General features: G+C 40.8%; 1 protein-coding gene across 1 annotated transcript in view; it reads left to right on the top strand.

Moving 5' to 3' along the window:
* ptpn13 (protein tyrosine phosphatase non-receptor type 13) overlaps nucleotides 1-19,427 on the top strand; it is a 211,947-nt gene extending 192,520 nt beyond the window's left edge. The window contains exons 42-49 of the mRNA XM_078401914.1: nucleotides 695-768; nucleotides 1,271-1,365; nucleotides 5,045-5,193; nucleotides 7,810-7,900; nucleotides 8,617-8,954; nucleotides 9,827-10,042; nucleotides 15,951-16,013; nucleotides 18,919-19,427. Of these exons, the coding sequence (XP_078258040.1) occupies nucleotides 695-768; nucleotides 1,271-1,365; nucleotides 5,045-5,193; nucleotides 7,810-7,900; nucleotides 8,617-8,954; nucleotides 9,827-10,042; nucleotides 15,951-16,013; nucleotides 18,919-18,999 (1,107 nt within the window). The 3' untranslated portion in view covers nucleotides 19,000-19,427. The remainder of the gene's footprint in view (nucleotides 1-694; nucleotides 769-1,270; nucleotides 1,366-5,044; nucleotides 5,194-7,809; nucleotides 7,901-8,616; nucleotides 8,955-9,826; nucleotides 10,043-15,950; nucleotides 16,014-18,918) is intronic.
* The last annotated feature ends 2,384 nt before the right edge of the window (nucleotides 19,428-21,811 follow it).

Genomic DNA, 21,811 nt, shown 5'->3' with positions numbered 1-21,811 from the left:
ATTTGCTTATTTCTACTATCCCTATCTCCCTGCATAATTGTTAAACTTCATTGGACAGAAATGTTCCTCTGAGCCATAGATAGTCATAGAATCTTACAGTGTGGAAAAAGGCTTTTCGGCCCAACTTGCCTACACCAACCAATATGTCCCATCTACACTAGTCCCACCTGCCTGTATTTGGCCCATATCCCTCTAAACCTGTCCTATCCATGTACCTGTCGGATTGTTTCTTAAACGTTGCAATAGTCCCTGCCTCAACTACTTCCTCTGGCAGCTTGTTCCATACACCCACCACTCTTTGTGTGAAAAAGGTACCCCTCAGATTCCTATTAAATTTTTCTGCTTTAGCCTTTTTATGAGCCCTACAAAAAAACCCCCACTCCTTTCCTACTGGTGGCCACAAGATCCTTCCCCTTGTCCCCTGGCCCACTTCCAGCTCCATCCATTCTTGTCATCATGAGTGACCTCCTCGCCATATCTATGTGTTCATTCTCTACCAATTTAAATATTGGCCCCAATAGTTCAGCTGCATCTGCTCAAGTGAGCCAGGTGAGCTTGCAAAGAATAATTATCAATGTTTCCTGGTGTTGAAGAAACAGTGCAGTTTTCTTTGTAGATTACTTCTGTTTGATGGAGTGTTCTTATTTAATTTTGTTGTTTCTGTTTACTAATATATGTATATTAAATATTGCAGCCAGTTAGGAAAAATTCAGCAACTGTAGAGAAACCAGTGCAGGAGCACTCCATTAAAGATGCAGCCTCAGAAAGGTAATGCACCCCAAAGGATTCAAGTAATGACAAAGCACCAGTGAACTAATGAAGAGCTGTGTGGTCTTAATAACCAGGATTGTGTACCATATTTACCTGCTCAAACCAATTTAAACGTGATAGTCTGATCAGATATTTTTCCTCTGCCATGATAGTAAAGTAAAATGTTGAACTTAAATTTGTGGCCCACTATGTTTATTTAAAATACAGTTACATATTTGAAGTAAATACACTTATCTGCAGAAGGGTCTTTACCCGAAATATCACCTATTCATTTTCTCCAGGGATGCTGCCTAAACCACTGAGTTACTCCAGCTTTTTGTGTCTATCTATGCTTATCAACCATATTTGTAAACATGCCACAGGAGGTAATGTAATAGCGGATGATTCATTTTTGTTTTTGTGTTGCTAGAAGATAAAATGTGGTTATCAGATAATGTTATAATCAATAAATATAATAATACGATGTGAAATGACCACTGTGATCGCTTGATTGCTTTAGGGTGCCCAGCCTGGACAACACTGAGGAGGATGAAATTACCTGGGGCAGTGAAGAACTCCCAATTGACAGTCTTCAGCAGGACATTACACTCGAAGGTAAAATATCATTATTTTTATTAATCAAATTATAATTGGGAATAATGAACATAATGTTTGATCTTTTTTTCATATTTTCAGCAATTGAATTTTAGTTGTTTAGTTTAGCGAGACAGAGCGGAAACAGGCCCTTCGGCACACCGAGTCCGCATCTACCTTCAATCCTGGCACATTAATACAAGCCGACACATACTAGGGACAATTTACGCTTATACCAAGTATATAAACCCAAGCCAATTAACCTACAAACCTGTACTGTCTTTGGAGTGTGGGAAGAAACCGAAGATCTCGGAGAAAACATACACGGTCACGGGGAGAACATGCAAACTCCGTACAAACAGCACATGTAGTCAGGAATGAACCTGGTTCTCCGGCGCTGCAAGTGCTGTAAGGCAGCAACTCTACCGCTGCGCCACCGTGCTGCCCAATGACATTAAATTGTCAAACAACAAAATGGCCCAGGGTTTGAAGTCAGCTGGGAGCCCACCAGACTAAAATTTCTACACATCTTCACAACATGACTGATCAGTCTCCTTAATTTGAAAGCTGTGGAATTGCTGCAGCTTTGCACTGCAGTCCTACAGCAGAATAGTATGGAAAAGTGAAGGGCTGCCAGGAAACGTAAGAATATTGCATACAACAAGTTTGCATGGGAACCTAAAGCTTTATGCCACTTATTAGTAGAAATTTAGATCTGCCTAAAATGCTGACTTTAGTGCAGATTTAGTGCAGAATTTTGCACTAAATTCTGCAAAATGCTGACATTCTGCACGCTGAATGTTCATCCGGCTTTTTCCCCATAAATACTTGCAACATGTTCAGAATAGGTTTAAAATATAAAATAATCTGATTTTTCTATGACTATTAAGAGATTTTGAATATATATATACAGTGCATTCAGAAAATATTCTGACCCCTTCACTTTTCCCACATTTTGCTATGATACAACCTTATTTTTAAATGGATTAAATTCTTTTTTTTAAATCATCAATCTACACACAATACCCCATAATAAAAAAGCAAAAACAGGTGGTTCGAAATTTTTGCAAGGTAATTAAAAAGAAATAATTGAAATATCACATTTACATAAGTATTCAGACCCTTTGCTATGACACTCAAAATTGAGCTTATGTTCATCCTGTTTCCATTGATTATCCTTGAGATGTTTCTACAACTTGATTGGAGTCCACCAGTAGTAAATTAAATTGATTGGACAAGATTTGGAAAGGCGCACACCTGTCTATATAAGGTCTCACAGTTGACAGTGCATGTCAGAGCAAAAAGCAAGCCATAAAGACGAAGGAATTGTCCATAGACCTCCGAGACAAGATTGTGTCGAGACACAGATCTGGGGAAGGGTATAAAACAATCTCTGCTTCAGTGCAAGTCCTGAAGAGCACAGTGGCCTCCGTCATTCTTACATGGAAGAACGTTGGAACCACCAACCTTCATAGCTGGCCGCCCGGCTAAACTGAGCAATCAGGGGAGAAGGGCCTTGGTCAGGGAGATGATCAAGAACCCGATGGTCACTCTGACAGAGCTCCAGAGTTCCTCCGTGAAGACGGGAGAATTTTCCAGAAGAACAACTATATCTGCAGCACTCCACCAATCAGGCCTTTATGGTAGAGTGGCCAGACGGAAGCCACTCCTCAGTAAAAGGCACAATGACACCCCGCTTGGAGTTTGCCAAAAGACACCTAAAAGACTCTCAGACCATGAGAAACAAGATTCTCTGGTCTGATGAAACCAAGATTGAACTCTTTGGTACTGAATGCCAAGCAGCACCGCTCATCACCTGGCCAATACCATACCTACGGTGAAGCATGGTGGGGCAGCATCATGCTGTGGGGATGTTTTTCAGCAGCAGGAACTGGGAGACTAGTCAGGATCAAGGGAAAGATGAACGGAGCAAAGTACAGAGAGATCTTTGACGAAAACCTGCCCCAGAGCGTTCTGGACCTCAGACTGGGGCAGAGGTTCACCTTCCAAAAGGACAATGCCCCTAAGCACACAGCCAAGACAACGCAGGAGTGGCTTTAGACAATAGACAATAGACAATAGGTGCAGGAGTAGGCCATTCAGCCCTTCGAGCCAGCACCGCCATTCAATGCGATCATGGCTGATCACTATCAATCAGTACCCCGTTCCTGCCTTCTCCCCATACCCCCTCACTCCGCTATCCTTAAGAGCTCTATCCAGCTCTCTCTTGAAAGCATCCAACGAACTGGCCTCCACTGCCTTCTGAGGCAGAGAATTCCACACCTTCACCACCCTCTGACTGAAAAAGTTCTTCCTCATCTCCGTTCTAAATGGCCTACCCCTTATTCTCAAACTGTGGCCCCTTGTTCTGGACTCCCCCAACATTGGGAACATGTTATCTGCCTCTAATGTGTCCAATCCCCTAATTATCTTATATGTTTCAATAAGATCCCCCCTCATCCTTCTAAATTCCAGTGTATACAAGCCCAATCGCTCCAGCCTTTCAACATACGACAGTCCAGCCATTCCGGGAATTAATCTAGTGAACCTACGCTGCACGCCCTCCATAGCAAGAATATCCTTCCTCAAATTTGGAGACCAAAACTGCACACAGTACTCCAGGTGCGGTCTCACCAGGGCCCGGTACAACTGTAGAAGGACCTCTTTGCTCCTATACTCAACTCCTCTTGTTACGAAGGCCAACATTCCATTGGCTTTCTTCACTGCCTGCTGAACCTGTGACAAAGCTGTGAATATCCTTGAGTGGCCCAGCCAGAGCCCGGACTTGAACCCAATCGAACATCTCTGGAGGGACCTGAAAATAACTGTGCATCGACGCTCCCCATCCAACCTGACGGAGCTTGAGGAGATTTGCAGAGAAGAAAGGGAGAAATTACCCAAATACGGGTGTGCCAAGCTTGTAGCGTCATACCCAAGAAGACATGAGACTGTAATCGCTGCTAAAGGTGCCTCAACAAAGTACTAAGTAAAGGTTCTAAATACTTATGTAAATGTGATATTTCAGTTATTTCTTTTTAATTACTTTGCAAACATTTCTAAATACCTGTTTTCATTTTTTCTTCTGGGGTATTGTGTGTAGATTGATGATAAAAAAAAAGAATTTAATCCATTTTAAAATAAGGCTGTAACATAGCAAAATGTGGAAAAAGTGAAGGTATTAATACTTTCTGAATCCACTGTAGAATATATTACAGTTAATAATAATAATTAATTAATAACGATTAACAATATAATATAATTATATAATTAATATAAAAATCTTAAGTGTTGAATGTTAAAGACGCCCCTGAAAGGCAACATATGCGCTCAGAAGTGATCAAGGTTGCACATTGGGAACTTAAAGCTGCCTTGCAAGGATATATATCTACATGTTCCCGAATTCCTTTATGTTCCCCAACTGAATAAATAAAGCTGAAAAATATAGTTGGGTATGATTTTATACTCTGCATTGTGCAAAATAGGATACAGGTTAGTGCGTACATCGGTAGATATAATTCCATTTGATCAAATGCAAATTTATTTTATAATGAAACTAATTTGTGTTACTTAACAATTGCACTAGAAATTGAGGAAATATAGTTTTGTTGCATCATAGCAATGTCCCAATTAATAATGCTGTACTTTGTTCACAGTTGTTGCATTACTTTATATTGGTCACATTTTTCTTCATCTATTGCAGAAGAATGGCCGGAAACCGTAAAGAAACATGCTGCCCTCTCCATTGTAAACGTTCCCCCAGGAAGCCAGTATACAGGTTCTAGGCTGGAAGCAATCATTAAAACATTACGTGGATTGCTGGAACAAAATATTCCAACACTAGAATTTGAGGTGTGTTCGGAAATTAAGAGCGCCGTTTGTTCATGTATTATTAACTATAGAACATTTAGATATTTGTTGCGTTCTGCAGGTGTGTGAAAAGAAAAAAAGATTATATATAGAAATAAGAGAGCATACAAAGGGAAGGGCAAAGAAATTAACTGAATACTTTGGAGAAACAAGGAGGTGCAGTTGCTGGTTTACAAAAAAAGACACTTTGAGTCTTTTTTTTAAACTGAATACATTGGTTCTGTCTTCATGGAAGAAGATGCAAATATTTTTCAAAGATAGGAAGAAACAGAGAATGCAGTGAGAAGGATGAATAAAAGGAAATTAGTATTAGTAAACAAAAAATGATGAAGAAAATAATGGGACTGATAGACGATAAATCTTCAGAGTTTGAAAATCTGTATCATACAGTTCCAATGCATATCACCATGGAAACAGTGGATGCATTGGTTATCATCTTCCAGAGTTAAAGATAATGTATCAGCTTCTGTAGGTTGGTGACAAATGTAACCCCATTATTTAAAAAGGAGGGAAAGAGAAAGCAGGGAAGTATAAACTGGTTAAACCTTTAGTTGTAGGAAAAATACAAGAGTCTCTTATAAAAGATGGGATGACATGGCACTTAGATGAGATTTGGTAAGTCATCATAGATTTATGGAAGGGAAATTGAATGTGAGAAACCCACTGGAATTTAATGAGGATGTTACTGTTAGACTAGATAAGGAAACACCATTGGATATGCTGCATATGGAATTTCAGAAAGTGGCAGGACTATCACAGGGACCAGTGATCAGGGTGCTGAATATTTCTAAGTTTGCCATTGACATGTGGCATTGTTGGTTGTGGGGATGCAAAGATCATAAGTGCGTGGGTGAATATACAGTGCCCTCCATCATGTTTAGGACAAAGACCCATCTTTTATTTATTTGCCTCTGTACTCCACAATTTGAGATTTGTTATAGAAAAATCACATGCGGTTAAAGTGCACATTGTCAGATTTTATTAAAGGGTATTTTTATACATTTTGGTTTCACCATGTAGAAAATATAGCTGTGTTTATTATTGCCATACCAAAAACATGGATGAGGGAGGAACCACAATTGAAAACTCGTCACTCCAGGCTGCAGATGATAGAGGTGGAGTTAAGAGAGGGGGAAGAGTTGTGCTGTTGATTAGGGAGAATATCACTAAGGTAGGTAGAGTGGATATGCTGGAGGATTCGTCCAGTGAAGTTATATGGGTGGAACTTAGAAATAAGAATCTCTTTGTTGGGATTGTACAGACGCTCCTCAAGTTACGATGGGGTTACGTTCCGAGAAACCCATCAGAAACCGAAAATATCGTAAGTCAAAATGCATTTAATACACGTGATCACGTGGCCGGAGGCAAGCTGTGGCTCCCTAAGGGTCGCTAGCGTTTGCACCATCGCAAAGTCGAAATATCGTAAGGCAGGGAGCATCTGTATTATAATCCTGTCCCAACCCCTTAAATATCAGGGTGAATTAGAGGAGCAAATATGTAGGGAAATCACAGATCAGTGTAAAAATAATAAGGTTGTAATAGTTGGAAGTTTCAACCTACATAATTTTAACTGGTATTACCATGGTGCAAAGTGCTTGGAGAGGTTGATATTTAAGTGTATCCAGGAAGGTTTTCTCAAGCAATATGTGCATGGCCCTATTGGAGGGGGGGGGGGGGAGGGGCAAAGTCCTAAAATGAGGCAACAAGAGTTTTATGGCATTAGCCAGGAGCTGGCAAAGTTTGATTGGGAGAAGCTGGTTTCAATAAAGGAAAGTCTGGCAGGTGGGATGCTTTTAAAAGTGATTTGGGGGGAGTTCAGGGCTAGCATGTTCCCATCAGATGGCAAAGCTTGCAGGATTAGGGAACCTTCGTTGATGAGGGATATTGAGACTCTGGTCAGAAAAAAACAAACTCAAATTAAACAAACCATTTGAGGAGTATAGAAGGGATGAAGGATGCACAAGAGGGAAATCAGGAAGGCATAAAGAGGACATGGGATAGCTTTAGCAGGTAAGGTAAAGAGGACATGGGATAGCTTTAGCAGGTAAGGTAAAGAAGAATTCTATATGATTCATCAAGTGAACTCAAGGAAAAAGGGTAACAAGGGAAAGAATATGTAGGAAGGGACTGCAGATGCTGGTGTCAGAATCCTTTCTTCCCTGGGGTGAAAATGTCAAAGATTGGCGGATGTAGCCTTACAGTCAGAATGGGTGTTTAAAGGAGATGTGCGGGGCAAGTTTTTTTCACACCGAGTTTTCTTCCTCCAGCGGTGGTGGTGGAAGAAAACGATAGTGGCGTTTGCTCTTTGACACTGCCTAGAATGCGGGAACCACAGTCTCGGAATATGGGGAAAGATATTTGGAACTCGGAAGAGTGGAAATTTCTTCACTGAAACCCACCTGTTATCAAGAGGAACATGGAAGTTCCACTTCAATGGCACTGGAGGTCAGATCTCAGGCGTTGTGAGCCCAGAGCGGTAGCGAGAAAACCTACTCTCCCAGTTTGATATCATTTTAATCACTTATAAATCAAGGTATTAGGCAGAGTTTTATAATATAACCTTATGCATTATTAATCTAAAATTATATATTCCAATAGAATCTGCAGAACCTGACACCATTAGATGAATGTTTAATTGGACAAACAAATGATAACCGGAGAAAGAACCGATATAAAAATATCTTACCTTGTAAGTACAAAGAAGCAAGCTTTCATAATTTATTTATAATAATGAATAATCCTTCAATTGTCACATTAACAGCATCATTCAGATCAAAGGTGTTAGATGTAGAAACATTACAACCTTGAGGAAAGCTAACAAGTCAAATGTACCGACATTGCCTCTAATATAGTTAATCTGGCACGTTTGGGACTTCATTGCAGATCTAGCGGGTTTTCCATACCTCTGGATGTTATTTATATTAATATTTCAACACACTCTAAAAGTTTTAAAAGATGAAACACAGTAACATTTTAACTGAAAAGGTAAAATCCATTTGAACATTTTAACTGAACCCTGTAAGATTCAAGGGAGCACAGAAGGCAGAACCAGGTAAGTGTCAAAGTAGCACGGTCTTAGAACAAACAAGACCAAGTGGACCCGTTGGGCCCAAACTTCTCCTGCATTTCCACGATGTCCCCTGGCCTATTGAATATTTCCAGCATTTACTGTTTTTATTCATTTGTCCCTTCCAGATTGTTACTCATAAAAGCAATGTTTTTAAGATTAAATTCACAGTAAGCCATCACAATCCTTCATATAACTGAATGGAAAAAAATAATTACTTACATATTTTCTATTACATCATTCGTTTATTTCCATCTTGACATTGAAGCTTGAGACAACCCAAATTGATGAAATGTGAAAAATCATCACTCATTCATTTTTTTGCACATCAATTATAGATGATGGCACTCGGGTTCCACTTGGAGAAGATTGTGGGTACATTAATGCCAGCTTCATAAGGATTCCTGTGGATACGAAAAATCGCACATACATTGCCTGCCAAGGGCCTCTACCTCACACAATGGCAGACTTCTGGCAAATGGTTTGGGAACAGAAAGCTAATGTCATTGCCATGATGACACTGGACGTCGAAGGAGGAAAAGTGAAATGTCAAAGATACTGGCCAGAACTTCAGGGCCAATCCATGATTATAAACGACAGAATTAAAATAATCCTTCAGAATATTCAAGTTCAGCAAGAATTTATTGTTCGGAAAATAGAGATGAACGACTTGTGGGTACGTACAAAATAAATACGTGAACTATATTGAATTGTTTCTTTGGAATAACACAGGGAAAAAAAAGATAACTTTGGTGATGTAAACTGCAACACAAGATGCTGGAACAAATGGGCAGCACGGTAACGCAGCCAATAGAGTTGTTGCCTTACAGCGCTTTCAGCGTCGGAATCCCGGGTTCGATCCCGACTATAGCTGCTGTCTGTACGGAGATTGTACATTTTCCCCGTGACAGCGTGAGTTTTCTGAGATCTTTGTTTTCCTCCCACACTCCAAAGATGCACAGGTATCTGGATTAATTGGTTTGGTCTAAGTGTATATTGCCCCCAGTGTGTGTAGGATCATGTTAATGTGCAGGGATCGCTGGTCAGTGCAGACTCGGTGGGCTGAAGGGTCTGTTTCTGTGCTGTACCTCTAAACTAAACTAAACTAAATTTAATGTAAGAAAATAACTGCAGATGCTGGTACAAATCGATAGTATTTATTCACAAAATGCTGGAGTAACTCAGCAGGTCAGGCAGCATCTCAGTAGAGAAGGAATGGGCGACGTTTCGGGTCGAGACCCTTCAGCTCCTTACCCTGGCTTTGTTGTTGAGAAGGTGCAAGCTGCTGAATTCTAAACAGAAGCCATTTGACCCAGACCGTTGATTTTCTCCCTCCCCATCTCCTTATATGGACCTCTGCTGCCCCCTTTCAGTTCGCTGAATCTGGTGCAGTTAAACCAGTAGAAATATAAATACTCTTTTGAAGGTCCAAAAGAATACTGGCTCTCACATTTTCATTTGATTATTTGTTGCTTGGGGATTTCTTCCAGGTGATGATTGCTCTACAGTTTCAATTCTGATATTGGAACCATTCCTTTATTTACACAGAGCGATGAGTCACGACAAGTCACACATTTGAACTTCACTGCCTGGCCAGACCACGGGACTCCAGACCAACCAACACAATTAGTTGACTTTCTCACCGCCTTGAGAAACATTGACTATTCCGGCCCCTTAATTGCCCACTGCAGTGCAGGGATTGGTCGTTCTGGGACCCTCATTTGTCTCGATGCAGTGCTGACATTCATCATTAAAGGTCTTGATGTAAGTATTTCTTTGTACAAAACTATTCTTACCCATCCTGGGAATTTGAAGATATCAACCAGATTGAACAGCAAAAACTTTTTTTTTTTATCATCAATTTACCCTTCAAAGTAATCATTAATTTTGTGTGAGAATTATAAAGTATATAGATTTAAGGAAGATAATAAGCAAAATTAAGATAATAAAATGTGTCTATTTTGAATAATTGTGAAGGGATTTTTTTATTTGTTATGAGATTGTACTGGGTTATTGATAAAGTATAAGGACTGGATCAAAATACAATTTGGGGGGGGGGTTGTTCTTGTATGAAAAACAACCTGTAAAAGTACATTAAGCCTCTCATCTGGCAGACACCCAGATTCAATCCTGACCTTGGGTGCTGTCTGTGTGAAGATTGAACATTCTCCCTATGACCATTTGGGTTTCCTCCGTTTCTGGGCAATTGGACTTTGATTACCATGGAAACCATATGGGGCAATTCACGTTGACATTGTTACAATGGTTGCAATCCTAAAACCAATACTGTAGCTCAGACATCTGTCAATACTCAACCTCCAAATATAATTTTTTCCAGAGCACAGTGCTCTGTCTACAGTGACCATTTTGAGCACCTGATCACAAACCATTTCAATTCCCCTTCTCCCACACCCACAGTGATTTGTCTGTCCTTGGCCTTCTCTATTGCCCAGGTGAGGCCAAACTCAAAGTAGAAGAACAGCATCTCAGATTTCACGTGGGTAGCCTACAAACTTGTAAACATAACATTTTCCAAGTCGAGGTTGCCCACGCCCCCTGTGAACCTGATTCACCCATGTTCCCTCATACCCCTTTTTCCAACCATCCCCACCCAGTTTTGTTCACCCTCCCCAACTAGTTCCATCCCTTCGGCCCATCGGGTTCACGCTGATCTTCCTCTCTCATCAAGTTCACCTTTCAACTTCCTTACTCATCAGCTCCAGCAGCTGCAGTCTCTTGTGTCGCCAGTTGTCATCCTACAGCATTTATCTCTACTGTTCCCCTCCACTTGCCATACTTGGCTCCTACTGCCCCTTTCTCTTTCGTCCTTTTAACTCCCTCAAGTTATTACCCCCAGACTTTCTCTCCCAACTCCACCCCTTCATCTCCCCCACCTGGCTCCATCTGCCCATCATTCCCCCTCTCTTCCTCAGCTGGTTCTCCCTGTGACTGATGGGTTTTCTTCGGGTGCTTTTGGTTACAATAAGTTTCTGTTCAAAAAAACGAATAGAAATTCAGCTCTCGCCAATAAACTGTTTTACTGTAAGGATCACACCTGTTCAGACCTATAAAGAGTAGGAATGTCATTTAATACCTGGAGTCTACTTCACTCTTCACAGAGATCATGGCTGGCCCGTCTTCTAACTTAACCTGTACAATGGGCAGCACAGTGGTGCAGTGGTGGTGTTGCTGTCTTACAGAGCCAGAGACCAGATTCGAGCCTAACTGCATGTGTTGTCTGTATGGACTTTGTCCCTTCTCCTTGTGACCATGTGGGTTTTCTCTGGGTGCTCCAGTTTCCTCCCACATTCCAAAGGCATGCAGATTTGTAGGTGAAGTGGCTTTTGTAAAATAGTCCCTAGTGTGTAGGTTAGAACTCATGATGATCATATATGTCGGAGTAGTCAATGTGGGCCGAAGGACCTGTTTCAGTGCTGTATCTCTAAACTAGACTATATACTGCCCGATATCACTGAAGGCCTTTGTTTAACAAAAATCTTATTTGTTAGATTATGAATTGATGAAGTAAAACATTTTGCATATTTTTCTAATTGAAAAGGACAAGTAAGTTTTGAAAAATTATACTTGTGCCATCAATAGGATTTCCACCTACCTTAAAATTGTGAGTTGAGTTGTGACTAAAATCTTTGTCATTTTGTCTTCATATTGTTTTTCTTGCACGTGTTGATTTTAACCTCTCTCCATTGCTGATTCATTATTAGGATTTCTGGAGTGCCTAGCAATGCAAAGTGATTACTCATCATGTTCACATTTTTCTGCATTTCAATTACAATACTACTATCATTAGTTAAAGGGCTTCGTCACTAAATCTTTTGTTTATTTTGATACCCATTGCGTTTTTTCTTTTTATACACCTAACTTTGAACTATACATTTTTTACAGTTATCAGGATATGTGGTACTCCTTTCTAAATGCTATTCATTTAGTTGAGTCCCTCATATCTGTCATCCATTGCTAAGTTTTCTGACAAGTACAGGGGGCGGTACAGTGGCACAGCGGTAGAGTTGCTGCCTGACAGAGCCAGAGACCCGGGTTCCATCCTGCCTACTTGTGATGTCTGTATGGAATTTGTACCTTCTCCCTGTGACTGAGTGGGTTTTCTCCGGGTGCTCCGGTTTCCTTCCACACTCCAAAGACGTACAGGTTTGTAGGTTAATTGGTTTTGGTAGATTGTGAAATTGTCCCCAGTGTGTGGGCTAGTGCTAGTGTACGGGGTTACTGGTCGGCACTGACTCGGTGACCCGAAGGGCATGTTCCATGTTGTGTCGCTAAAATATTTACCCCTGGAGTGTCAAATACGGGTCAGTCCTGCATTAAACTCTTAATTAATTCATTAATGGATGAATACTTTATTGTCACATGTGACAAGTCCCAGTGACATTTTTTGCTTGCATACCCAAGGTATGCAATAGTTGCCACATAAATGGTGCAGACAAATTTACAATTTACAAAATAAATTGAACAGCTGTCTTTGATATTCTGCTGTTTAACCCCTTGTTGGTTTCACTTCGTTTCTGCAGGCAGGCACACGCCTGTCCTCCTCTGGACATGCTTACCATTAATCAGGATTGTTAACAGATTTTTGGGGTTCTCTTTCCAAGCACTGTATTAATCTGAACCATGTCAAGTATATTTCACTTGATTTTGATAAATGTAAAGGTAAAAAGAATGCCTTTTCTTTAACCTGGTTGAGGAGATGAGCTTCATAGGTTTAAATTTGATCAAATTTTTACACAAGATTAGGAATTCTATCTGCCAATATGTTCTGTTATTATAATTGCAATTAGTTACATGTGCATGCAATTTTTGCTTGTTAACTAAATTCGGTCCGTTGCTCTTTACCAAGCCTTATGTAGCATACTTTCTTGTAGCTTGGGGGCAAACTTTACAGATCATGATTATAAACACTTGAGAAATTCACAACTTTTCAGGCATGAATTAGAAATAAATCCAAGTAATCCTAGATTCACACATTTATGGTCTTGTCCAAAGCAAGGGTTGAAATTATTTCAGGGAGCTTACTGATTGACTAGTAATTGAAGATAAACCAATGGAGTTTTCCAGGAGAAACAAAAATCACAGGTTAGTTTTTCTTTAGGGGAAAAAAGCGTGTTTTCTGTATTTAATTTGCACCACGCCTGCAAACAAAATGTTGTTTGGATTATCTGGAACTGCACAGCATGTTATGACTAGAACTAACCCCTGGGGCTCTCTCGTCTGCTAGATGGTTGCTCGTGGCCTTGGCAATGCAGGTCGCATGTGGTTCAGTGGAGCATAGACCCAGCAGCTGGAAGGCTTCTTACAAAAGGCATATATATGGGACTCATTTACTATCAATTGATTAAATGTTGCCCCAGGCTCTGCATGCAAGGATATGTAAAAAGCTATAATTTTAAACAGTTGGTCAAGAGGGAGGTAAAGTTTAACAATTAAGAGCTCTGAACAGGATGGATTCAGGCCTAAATGAGCAATCAAACCTGTATGTAAGATCCTCCAATATGCAAAATATATTCAAATACTTGACATTTGTTAAATCTTTACACTTTCTTCATAAGGAAGAGAAACATGTATATTATCTCTTTTCCTTCCCTTTTCCATCTCCCACAAAAACAGCCATCAATATAAAGTTCATTATTTAACACAGCCAACAGTCAATTTTTTACCCTGCTAATGTTACTTCCATTTGGTCCTGAATCTAATCTTGGCATTAGTTAGGTGAATCATATGTAATCTACCTTCAGCATGTGTTAGTTCAAGGTTTTTTTTATTGTGTCGCAGTTGAAACTTCAATCCATCGGAAAAACTTTGACTGTACCATAAAACAGAAGATAGCAAGTCCTAGTTTGAATATTTTTTTAAATTCTTGTTTAAATTTAAATCCTTGTTTTCAAATCCCTCCCAGCTTACTACACTGCCTCTTCAACTTCATCGATTGAAATTAAATTGTTAAAGGAACCTTGTATGCCACAATATTGAATAATTTTGAAACCGTGAACTACATTAAGTGCCCATTATCCGCTCAGGATAGGGGTACAAACTTCACATAGATGACGAAAAGTGCAGATACCATCAAGTGTCCCTCCTTTGAATTCAATACTCCAAATAAATATACATGTGCTGTATAATTGAAAAGTGTTAACACACATTAATAAACAAACTAAAATGTTTAGATGCTAAAAGGAAATGATTTAGCTAACAAGCCGCTTCCACAGAACGTATTGACAGTAACAAGCGGAGATGGATTTTGAAATCGCAGGATGTAGCTGTGTCAGTGAAGACCACTCTCTACTAAAACAATGCACAGCAAGGAGCCACATGACACAAGTAAATCTGCAATCACTACCCAAGTATTTTATTTTGATACACCATTATCCTTCACTTTCCGGAAGCATATACAGTTGCTCCTCAACTTACGATGGGGTTACATTCCGATAAACCCATCGTAAACCGAAAATATCGTAAGTCGAAAATGCATTTAAATACACCCGATCACGTGACTGGAAGCGAGCTGCCACACACTGCCGTTGCCCAGCATTTGCACCATCGTAGAGTCGAAATATCGTAAGTCAAAGCTTCGTAAGTTGAGGAGCATCTGTACAGAAAGTTAAACATGATGGTTAAAACTCTCCTGAACCGAGCAACCAAGCTCCCTGATGGGACAAAACCCATACCTAATGTAATCTGTTCGCATAGATAGTGTAGAAGAAACTCCAACCTCAGAACTGTCGAGAAAACATTGCACTTCCATCTCAGCTTTGCTTTTGTTACCCTGTCAAGAGTTTTTGTAATGTTTATCAATGTCCCTATCAGTCGGAATCAGTTAAAAACAAAACCAAACAACAACAACAAAAAATTTAATTTAAAAATCACCTAGCAATGCTTGAAGTACATTTCAACTATTTTAAACCATTAACGCAAACACCAATAATTAAGAAGAATATAATCTACCTTCGATCCTCGCAACCAAACAAGATCTGCTCCAAAGGCTGAGCTCATAGTTTCTGGAGAATGACAACATGTTTGTGCAGACGCAAGGAACTGCAGATGTTGGTTTACAGCGGAGCAGGCAGCTTCTCTGGAGAACATGGATAGGTGATGTTTTGGGTCAACATGTCACCTACTTGAAGAAGGGTTCCAACCCAAAATGGCGCCTTTCCATTTTCTCCAGAGATGCTGCCTCACCAGATGAGTTACTCCAGTACTTTGTATCTTTTTTTTGTGCAAAGACTGGCCACAGAACACAGTAACTGATTCAGAGATGCAAAATCTCTGCAATCTCCACTACTTGTAGGCTTAGGAATTCCAGGTAGAAGGTGGCGCTTGGGAGAAATACTGAAAGGTATCTCAGCGAAGGTAGCATCTGTGGAGGGAATGGATAGGCAAAGTTTTGCATCCCCACCCAAAATGACACCTGTCCATTCCCTCCACGGATGTTGCCTGACATGCCGAGTTACTCCAGCACTTGTATATTTTGCTGAAGATTCCAGCATCTGCAATTCCTCGTCTCTTCGGAGAGAAGAGAATTGTGAAAGTCTGATTATAAACATGCTGAATTGGTCGGTACTGAAATCTTTACCAGGGTGCACCTGGCCCACAGCTTTGTTTCTTGCTTTGATCAGAGTTTCTAATTTTTCTTTTTGTTTGCCAACAGTTTGATATTTTCCATATTGCTGAGACTATGAGAAACCAACGACATGGGATGATCCAGACTGAGGTAAGATTTCAGCAACAATATCCTTGCTCCACTGCTGAGTTAGTGAGCTGGTTCAGAACAGATCACAATCTCTCATCTTATCAACAGGTTATGTTGTGAGAACCACAGTACTCTAAATGAAAACTCATTAGTTTCAACGTGAAATATATGGTTGCATATCAGACCTCAAGATCAGTCGAACATACCTGAGCACTTAAAAAATTTGGCAGTGTATTTATCTGAAAGAACAAAATAATAACAATTAAATCAAAAAATGTGATAAAAATGTACATCATGTGCACTTTCAGGATATTTACCACAAAACATTCAAAATATCTGCCTGGAGTTGAACAACACACCCTTTGTTCCACCCACAGATACCCACCCACACCCCACTGCTCATGCCCACCCTCCTCCCCCTGCTCACCTCAACAATCTTCCCTCCCCCCCAACTCTCTCTCCTTCCCACCAACTCCTCTCCCCCTCCAACACTCTCTTCACCTTTAACACTGTCCCTCGTGTTTGCCCCCACCCATTCTCTCGCCTCAGCTGCTCACCCCCATCAACCCGCTCCCCGCCCTCCAACTCTCTCCCTCCTGTTCGCCCCGACCCACTCTCGATCACTTCCGCTCATCCCCTCTCACTCCCACCAACCCTTTCTACCCCCTCCAACACTCTCTCCCTCCCACTCGCACCCACCCACACTTCCTCCACCACACATGCTCTCTCGTCGCTACTCACCTTCACCCTGACCTCCTCTCCTGGTTATACTAGCCACCTCTTATCCCACAACTCTCCTTCTCTATCGCTTGCTTGCCCAGCCATTCCCTTTCCCTACGACCACTTCTGTTCTTAATTATTCCTTTTCCCACTCCCCCACCATTTCCCATTCTCTTCCCCATTTGCACACTCTTAAGGAAGGTGAATTGAGTGGGCTACAATCATTGATAATAGACAATAGGTGCAGGAGTAGGCCATTCAGCCCTTCGAGCCAGCACTGCCATTCAATGTGATCATGACTGATCATTCACAATCAGTACCCCGTTCCTGCCTTCTCCCCATACCCCCTGACTCTGCTATCTTTAAGAGCTCTATCTAACTCTCTCTTGAAAGCATCCAGAGAATTGGCCTCCACTGCCTTCTGAGGCAGAGAATTCCACAGATTTACAACTCTCTGACTGAAAAGGTTTTTCCTCATCTCCGTTCTAAATGGCCTACCCCTTATTCTTAAACTATGGCCCCTGGTTCTGGACTCCCCCAACATTGGGAACATGTCTCTAATGTGTCCAATCCCTTAATAATCTTTTATGTTTCAATAAAATCCCCTCTCATCCTTCAAAATTCCAGCGTATACAAGCCTAGTCGCTCCAGTCTTTCAACATACGACAGTCCCGCCATTCTGGGAATTAACCTAGTGAACCTATGCTGCACACCCCCAATAGCAAGAATATCCTTCCTCAAATTTGGAGACGAAAACTGCACACAGTACTCCAGGTGCAGTCTCACTAGGGCCCTGTACAACTGCAGAAGGACCTCTTTGCTCCTATACTCAACTCCTCTTGTCATAAAGGCCAACATGCAATTAGCTTTCTTCACTGCCTGCTGTACCTGCATGCTAACTTTAAGTGACTGATGAACAAGGACACCCAGATCTCTTTGTACTTCCCCATTTCCTAACTTGACACCATTCAGATAATAATCTGCCTTCCTGTTCTTTCCACCAAAGTGGATAACCTCACATTTATCCACATTAAACTGCATCTGCCATCTGCACCTGCACATTATGTGAATGTGTGACTGCCCACTCACACAACCAGTCCAAGTCACCCTGCATCCTCATAGCATCCTCCTCACAGTTCACACTGCCACCCAGCTTTGTGTCATCCGCAAATTTGCTGATGTTACTTTTAATCCCTTCATCTGTCATTAATGCATATTGTAAATAGCTGCGGTCCCAGCACCGAGCCTTGCGGTACCCCATTAGTCACTGCCTGCCATTCTGAAAGGGACCCGTTAATCCCTACTCTATGTTTCCTGTCTGCTAACCAATTTTCTATCCATGTCAGCACCCTACCCCCAATACCATGTGCTCTAATCTTGCCCACTAATCTCCTATGTGGGACCTTATCAAAGGCTTTCTGAAAGTCCAGGTACACTACATCCACTGGCTCTCCCTTGTCCATTTTCCTAGTTACATCCTCAAAATATTCCAGAAGATTAGTCAAGCATGATTTCCCCTTCTTCAATCTATGCTGACACTGATGAGCAAAGAAGACCCGCCTCTCAACAGGGATTTCAATTGTCCGCATCAACGACGCTTGTTCTACAGTCTTATGTTTATTAATGAAAATCCATAAAACAAAGCTTGTAAAACAAAAGGATGCCTGTATTTTATTGCTTTGTGAATTGGTGAAATCTCTTGAAAGTTGAAAGAACTTCACTGCATGTGTTCAGGAAGTGTACAGCAGAATTGTGCCCTGGGTTTTTACAGCACTGCATTTGTACCATGTTTATTAAATGGAAAATAAACACAAAATACATTCTTGAGGTTGTAATTTTATGTCTGGTACAAATCCACACACAAGTTACAGTAGGGAACCAGGAAGCATGCAATATTGGAAAGTCAAAACTTTGGAGAATGAACATTATTGATCATTATCAAGAGTGAGGCAAGGGGAGGAATTCCAGCTCAATTCAAATTTATGTTAAAAAAATATTTTTTCTATCTTGGCTGAGTCTTTCATTAAGTCACCAATTTGCAGTATCCTGAATATCTTCAATGGAGCTGTTTAATTAATCTCTTTATTGCTTGTATGAATGCAGTACTCCTCTGTGCCATTGTGATGGTATACTTTGTTATACTCAGTAATAACTATCTATTCAATAAAATGTACCCTCTAAAGAGACTTTATTTTTTACTGTTTAGGGCCAGTACATATTCTGCTATCAAGTCATTCTGCACATTCTCACTCAACTCCAAAAGGAGGAAGAAAAGGCAAAGACATGAAATCCATTTCTGAAATGGTTCAAACAATTGGTATTGTGTCCTTCCAAAAGGAACATGAAACCAACATTCACCAACATTCCTGCCTTATTCTTGAAACAAATGTGTACTTTTTTATTATTTCGACCTCAAAGAATGTGTTCCAAGAACAATTTTCAGGAAAAAATTTGTCAAAAGCTGAATATTTTGTATTTACTGGATTTATTATAGATTATAATGCAAACTTACTAAATCGTTATGTATAATGCAAATCTTAAGCTGTGGTAATAGTTGACAATTCACAACTGCAATTGTATTTTAAGCACATGTATAAGTAATGCTGATCCCCAGTTTACAACTGTTCATAACATTGCAGGGTCTTTGTTGGAAATCAATGTGTTTTTTAATTATTTTACTGTACAGCCAATGAAAACTATTGATTTTATAGCTTTCATGGGGTTACATATAATGAAAGTTAAAGATTTCTATAAAAAACAATTTCCAAATTGCTTTCCATTTATGATCCTTGTACATAGTTACATTTAACATTTGTCTGGATATAATTAAAAGTATTATTACCAAGATTGTAAATAAAAAGTGGAAATCTGTGGGTCTGATTGGTTTTTGACACTGGTATTGTTTTATTAATGCGATTGGTCCAGGGCCAATTGTTGGTGATATTTATGCCAAGGAACTTGAAGCTCTCGACAATCTCCATTTCAGCCTGTACCCACCTCATTTCCTGAAGACAATAACTAGCTCCTTCTTCGTGCTGACTTTGAGGGAGAAACTGTTGTCTTGACACCATGTTACTATGCTCTCTATTTCCGGTAATCTGTCTCGTCATTATTCAAGATCCGGTCTACCACAGTGCAAACTTGTACATGGAGTTAGAGCAGAATTTGGCCACACATTCGTGAGTGTATAAGCTATATAGTGTGGGGCTGAGAATGCATCCTTGTGGGGCACCGGTATTAAGAATATCACAGAGAATGTTTTGTCACATATCCTCAATAATTTTTGCTCGTGGATCAGGAAGTCAAAGATGCATGTGCAGAGGATGGTACTGACTCTCATGTCTAGGAGTTTGGAGATGTTATATTGGCATTATGGTGTTAAATGCAGAGATGGTCAATAAATTGACATAGTTATCCAGATGTCCAGGGATGAGTGTAGGACCAGAGGGATAGCGTCTGCCATGGACCTGTTGCAGTGGTAGGCATTGAAGCAGTGGATCAAGGCTGTCTAGGAGGCTGGAGATAATGTGAGCCGTGGCTGGCTTCTTAAAGCACTTCAGGATGGTCGATGTCAGAGCCACAAGATGATAGTTTTTAAGGTACACTACCTTGTTTTTCTTTGGCACAAGTATGATGGTGTTCTTCATAAAGCAGGTGAGAAACTCAGAATGGTGAAGGGAGTGGTGAGATATCCATGAATATTCCTGTCAGCTTGTCCATGCAGATCCTGAGGACATGGCCAGGGACTTACCATACCATACCATACACATACAGCCGGAAACAGGCCTTTTCGGCCCACCAAGTCCGTGCCGCCCAGCGATCCCCGTACATTAACACTATCCTACACACACTAGGGACAATTTTTACATTTACCCAGCCATTTAACCTACATACCAGTACGTCTTTGGAGTGTGGGAGGAAACCGAAGATCTCGGAGAAAACCCACACAGGTCACGGGGAGAACGTACAAACTCCTTACAGTGCAGCACCCGTAGTCAGGCACCCGTAGTCAGGCAACTGCGGCACGGTAACGCAGCGGTAGAGTTGCTGCTTTACAGTGAATGCAGCGCCGGAGACTCAGGTTCGATCCTGACTACGGGTGCTGCACTGTAAGGAGTTTGTACGTTCTCCCCGTGACCTGCGTGGGTTTTCTCCGAGATCTTCGGTTTCCTCCCACACTCCAAAGACGTACAGGTATGTAGGTTAATTGGCTGGGTAAATGTAAAAATTGTCCCTAGTGGGTGTAGGATAGTGTTAATGTACGGGGATCGCTGGGCGGCACGGACTTGGTGGGCCGAAAGAGCCTGTTTCCGGCTGTATATATATATATATATATATATATGATATGATGAACTCTACCGCTGCGCTACCGTGCCGCCAGACTTCATCTGGGCCAGATGCTTTCCACAGGTTCACTCTGATCTGTCATCTACAAATGTGACCATCTTACCGATGCATCTGCAATTCTACATCATTGTATTATGTACAGTGCCCTCCATAATGTTTAGGACATTATTTATTTATTTGCCTCTGTACTCCACAATTTGAGATTTGTAATAGAAAAAAGTCACGTGGTTAAAGTGCACATTGTCAGATTTTATTAAAGGCCATTGTTATACATTTTGGTTTCACCACGTAGAAAGTATAGCTGTGTTAATACATAATCCCCCCCATTTCAGGGCACCATAATGTTTGGGACACATGGCTTCACAGGCATTTGTAATTGCTCGGGTGTGTTTAATTGCCTCCTTAATGCAGGTATAAGAGAGCTCTCAGCACCTAGTCTTTCCTCCAGTCTTTCCATCGCCTTTGGAAACTTTTATTGCTGTTTATCAACATGAGGACCAAAGTTGTGCCAATGAAAGTCAAAGAAGCCATAATGAGACTGAGAAACAAGAATAAAACTGTTAGAGACATCAGCCACACCTTAGGCTTACCAAAATCAACTGTTTGGAACATCATTAAGATGAAAGACAGCATTGGTGAGCTTAATAATTGCAAGGGACTGGCAGGCCAAGGAAGACCTCCACAGCTGATGACAGAAGAATTCTCTATAATAAAGAAAAATCCCTAAACACCTGTCTAACAGATCAGAAACA

Source organism: Rhinoraja longicauda, chromosome 1, assembly GCF_053455715.1.
Source record: "Rhinoraja longicauda isolate Sanriku21f chromosome 1, sRhiLon1.1, whole genome shotgun sequence".
In the NCBI taxonomy this organism is placed as follows: Eukaryota; Metazoa; Chordata; class Chondrichthyes; order Rajiformes; family Arhynchobatidae; genus Rhinoraja; species Rhinoraja longicauda.
The sequence above is the reverse complement of the archived record's forward strand: the minus strand, read 5'-3'. Positions and strand labels throughout refer to the sequence as shown.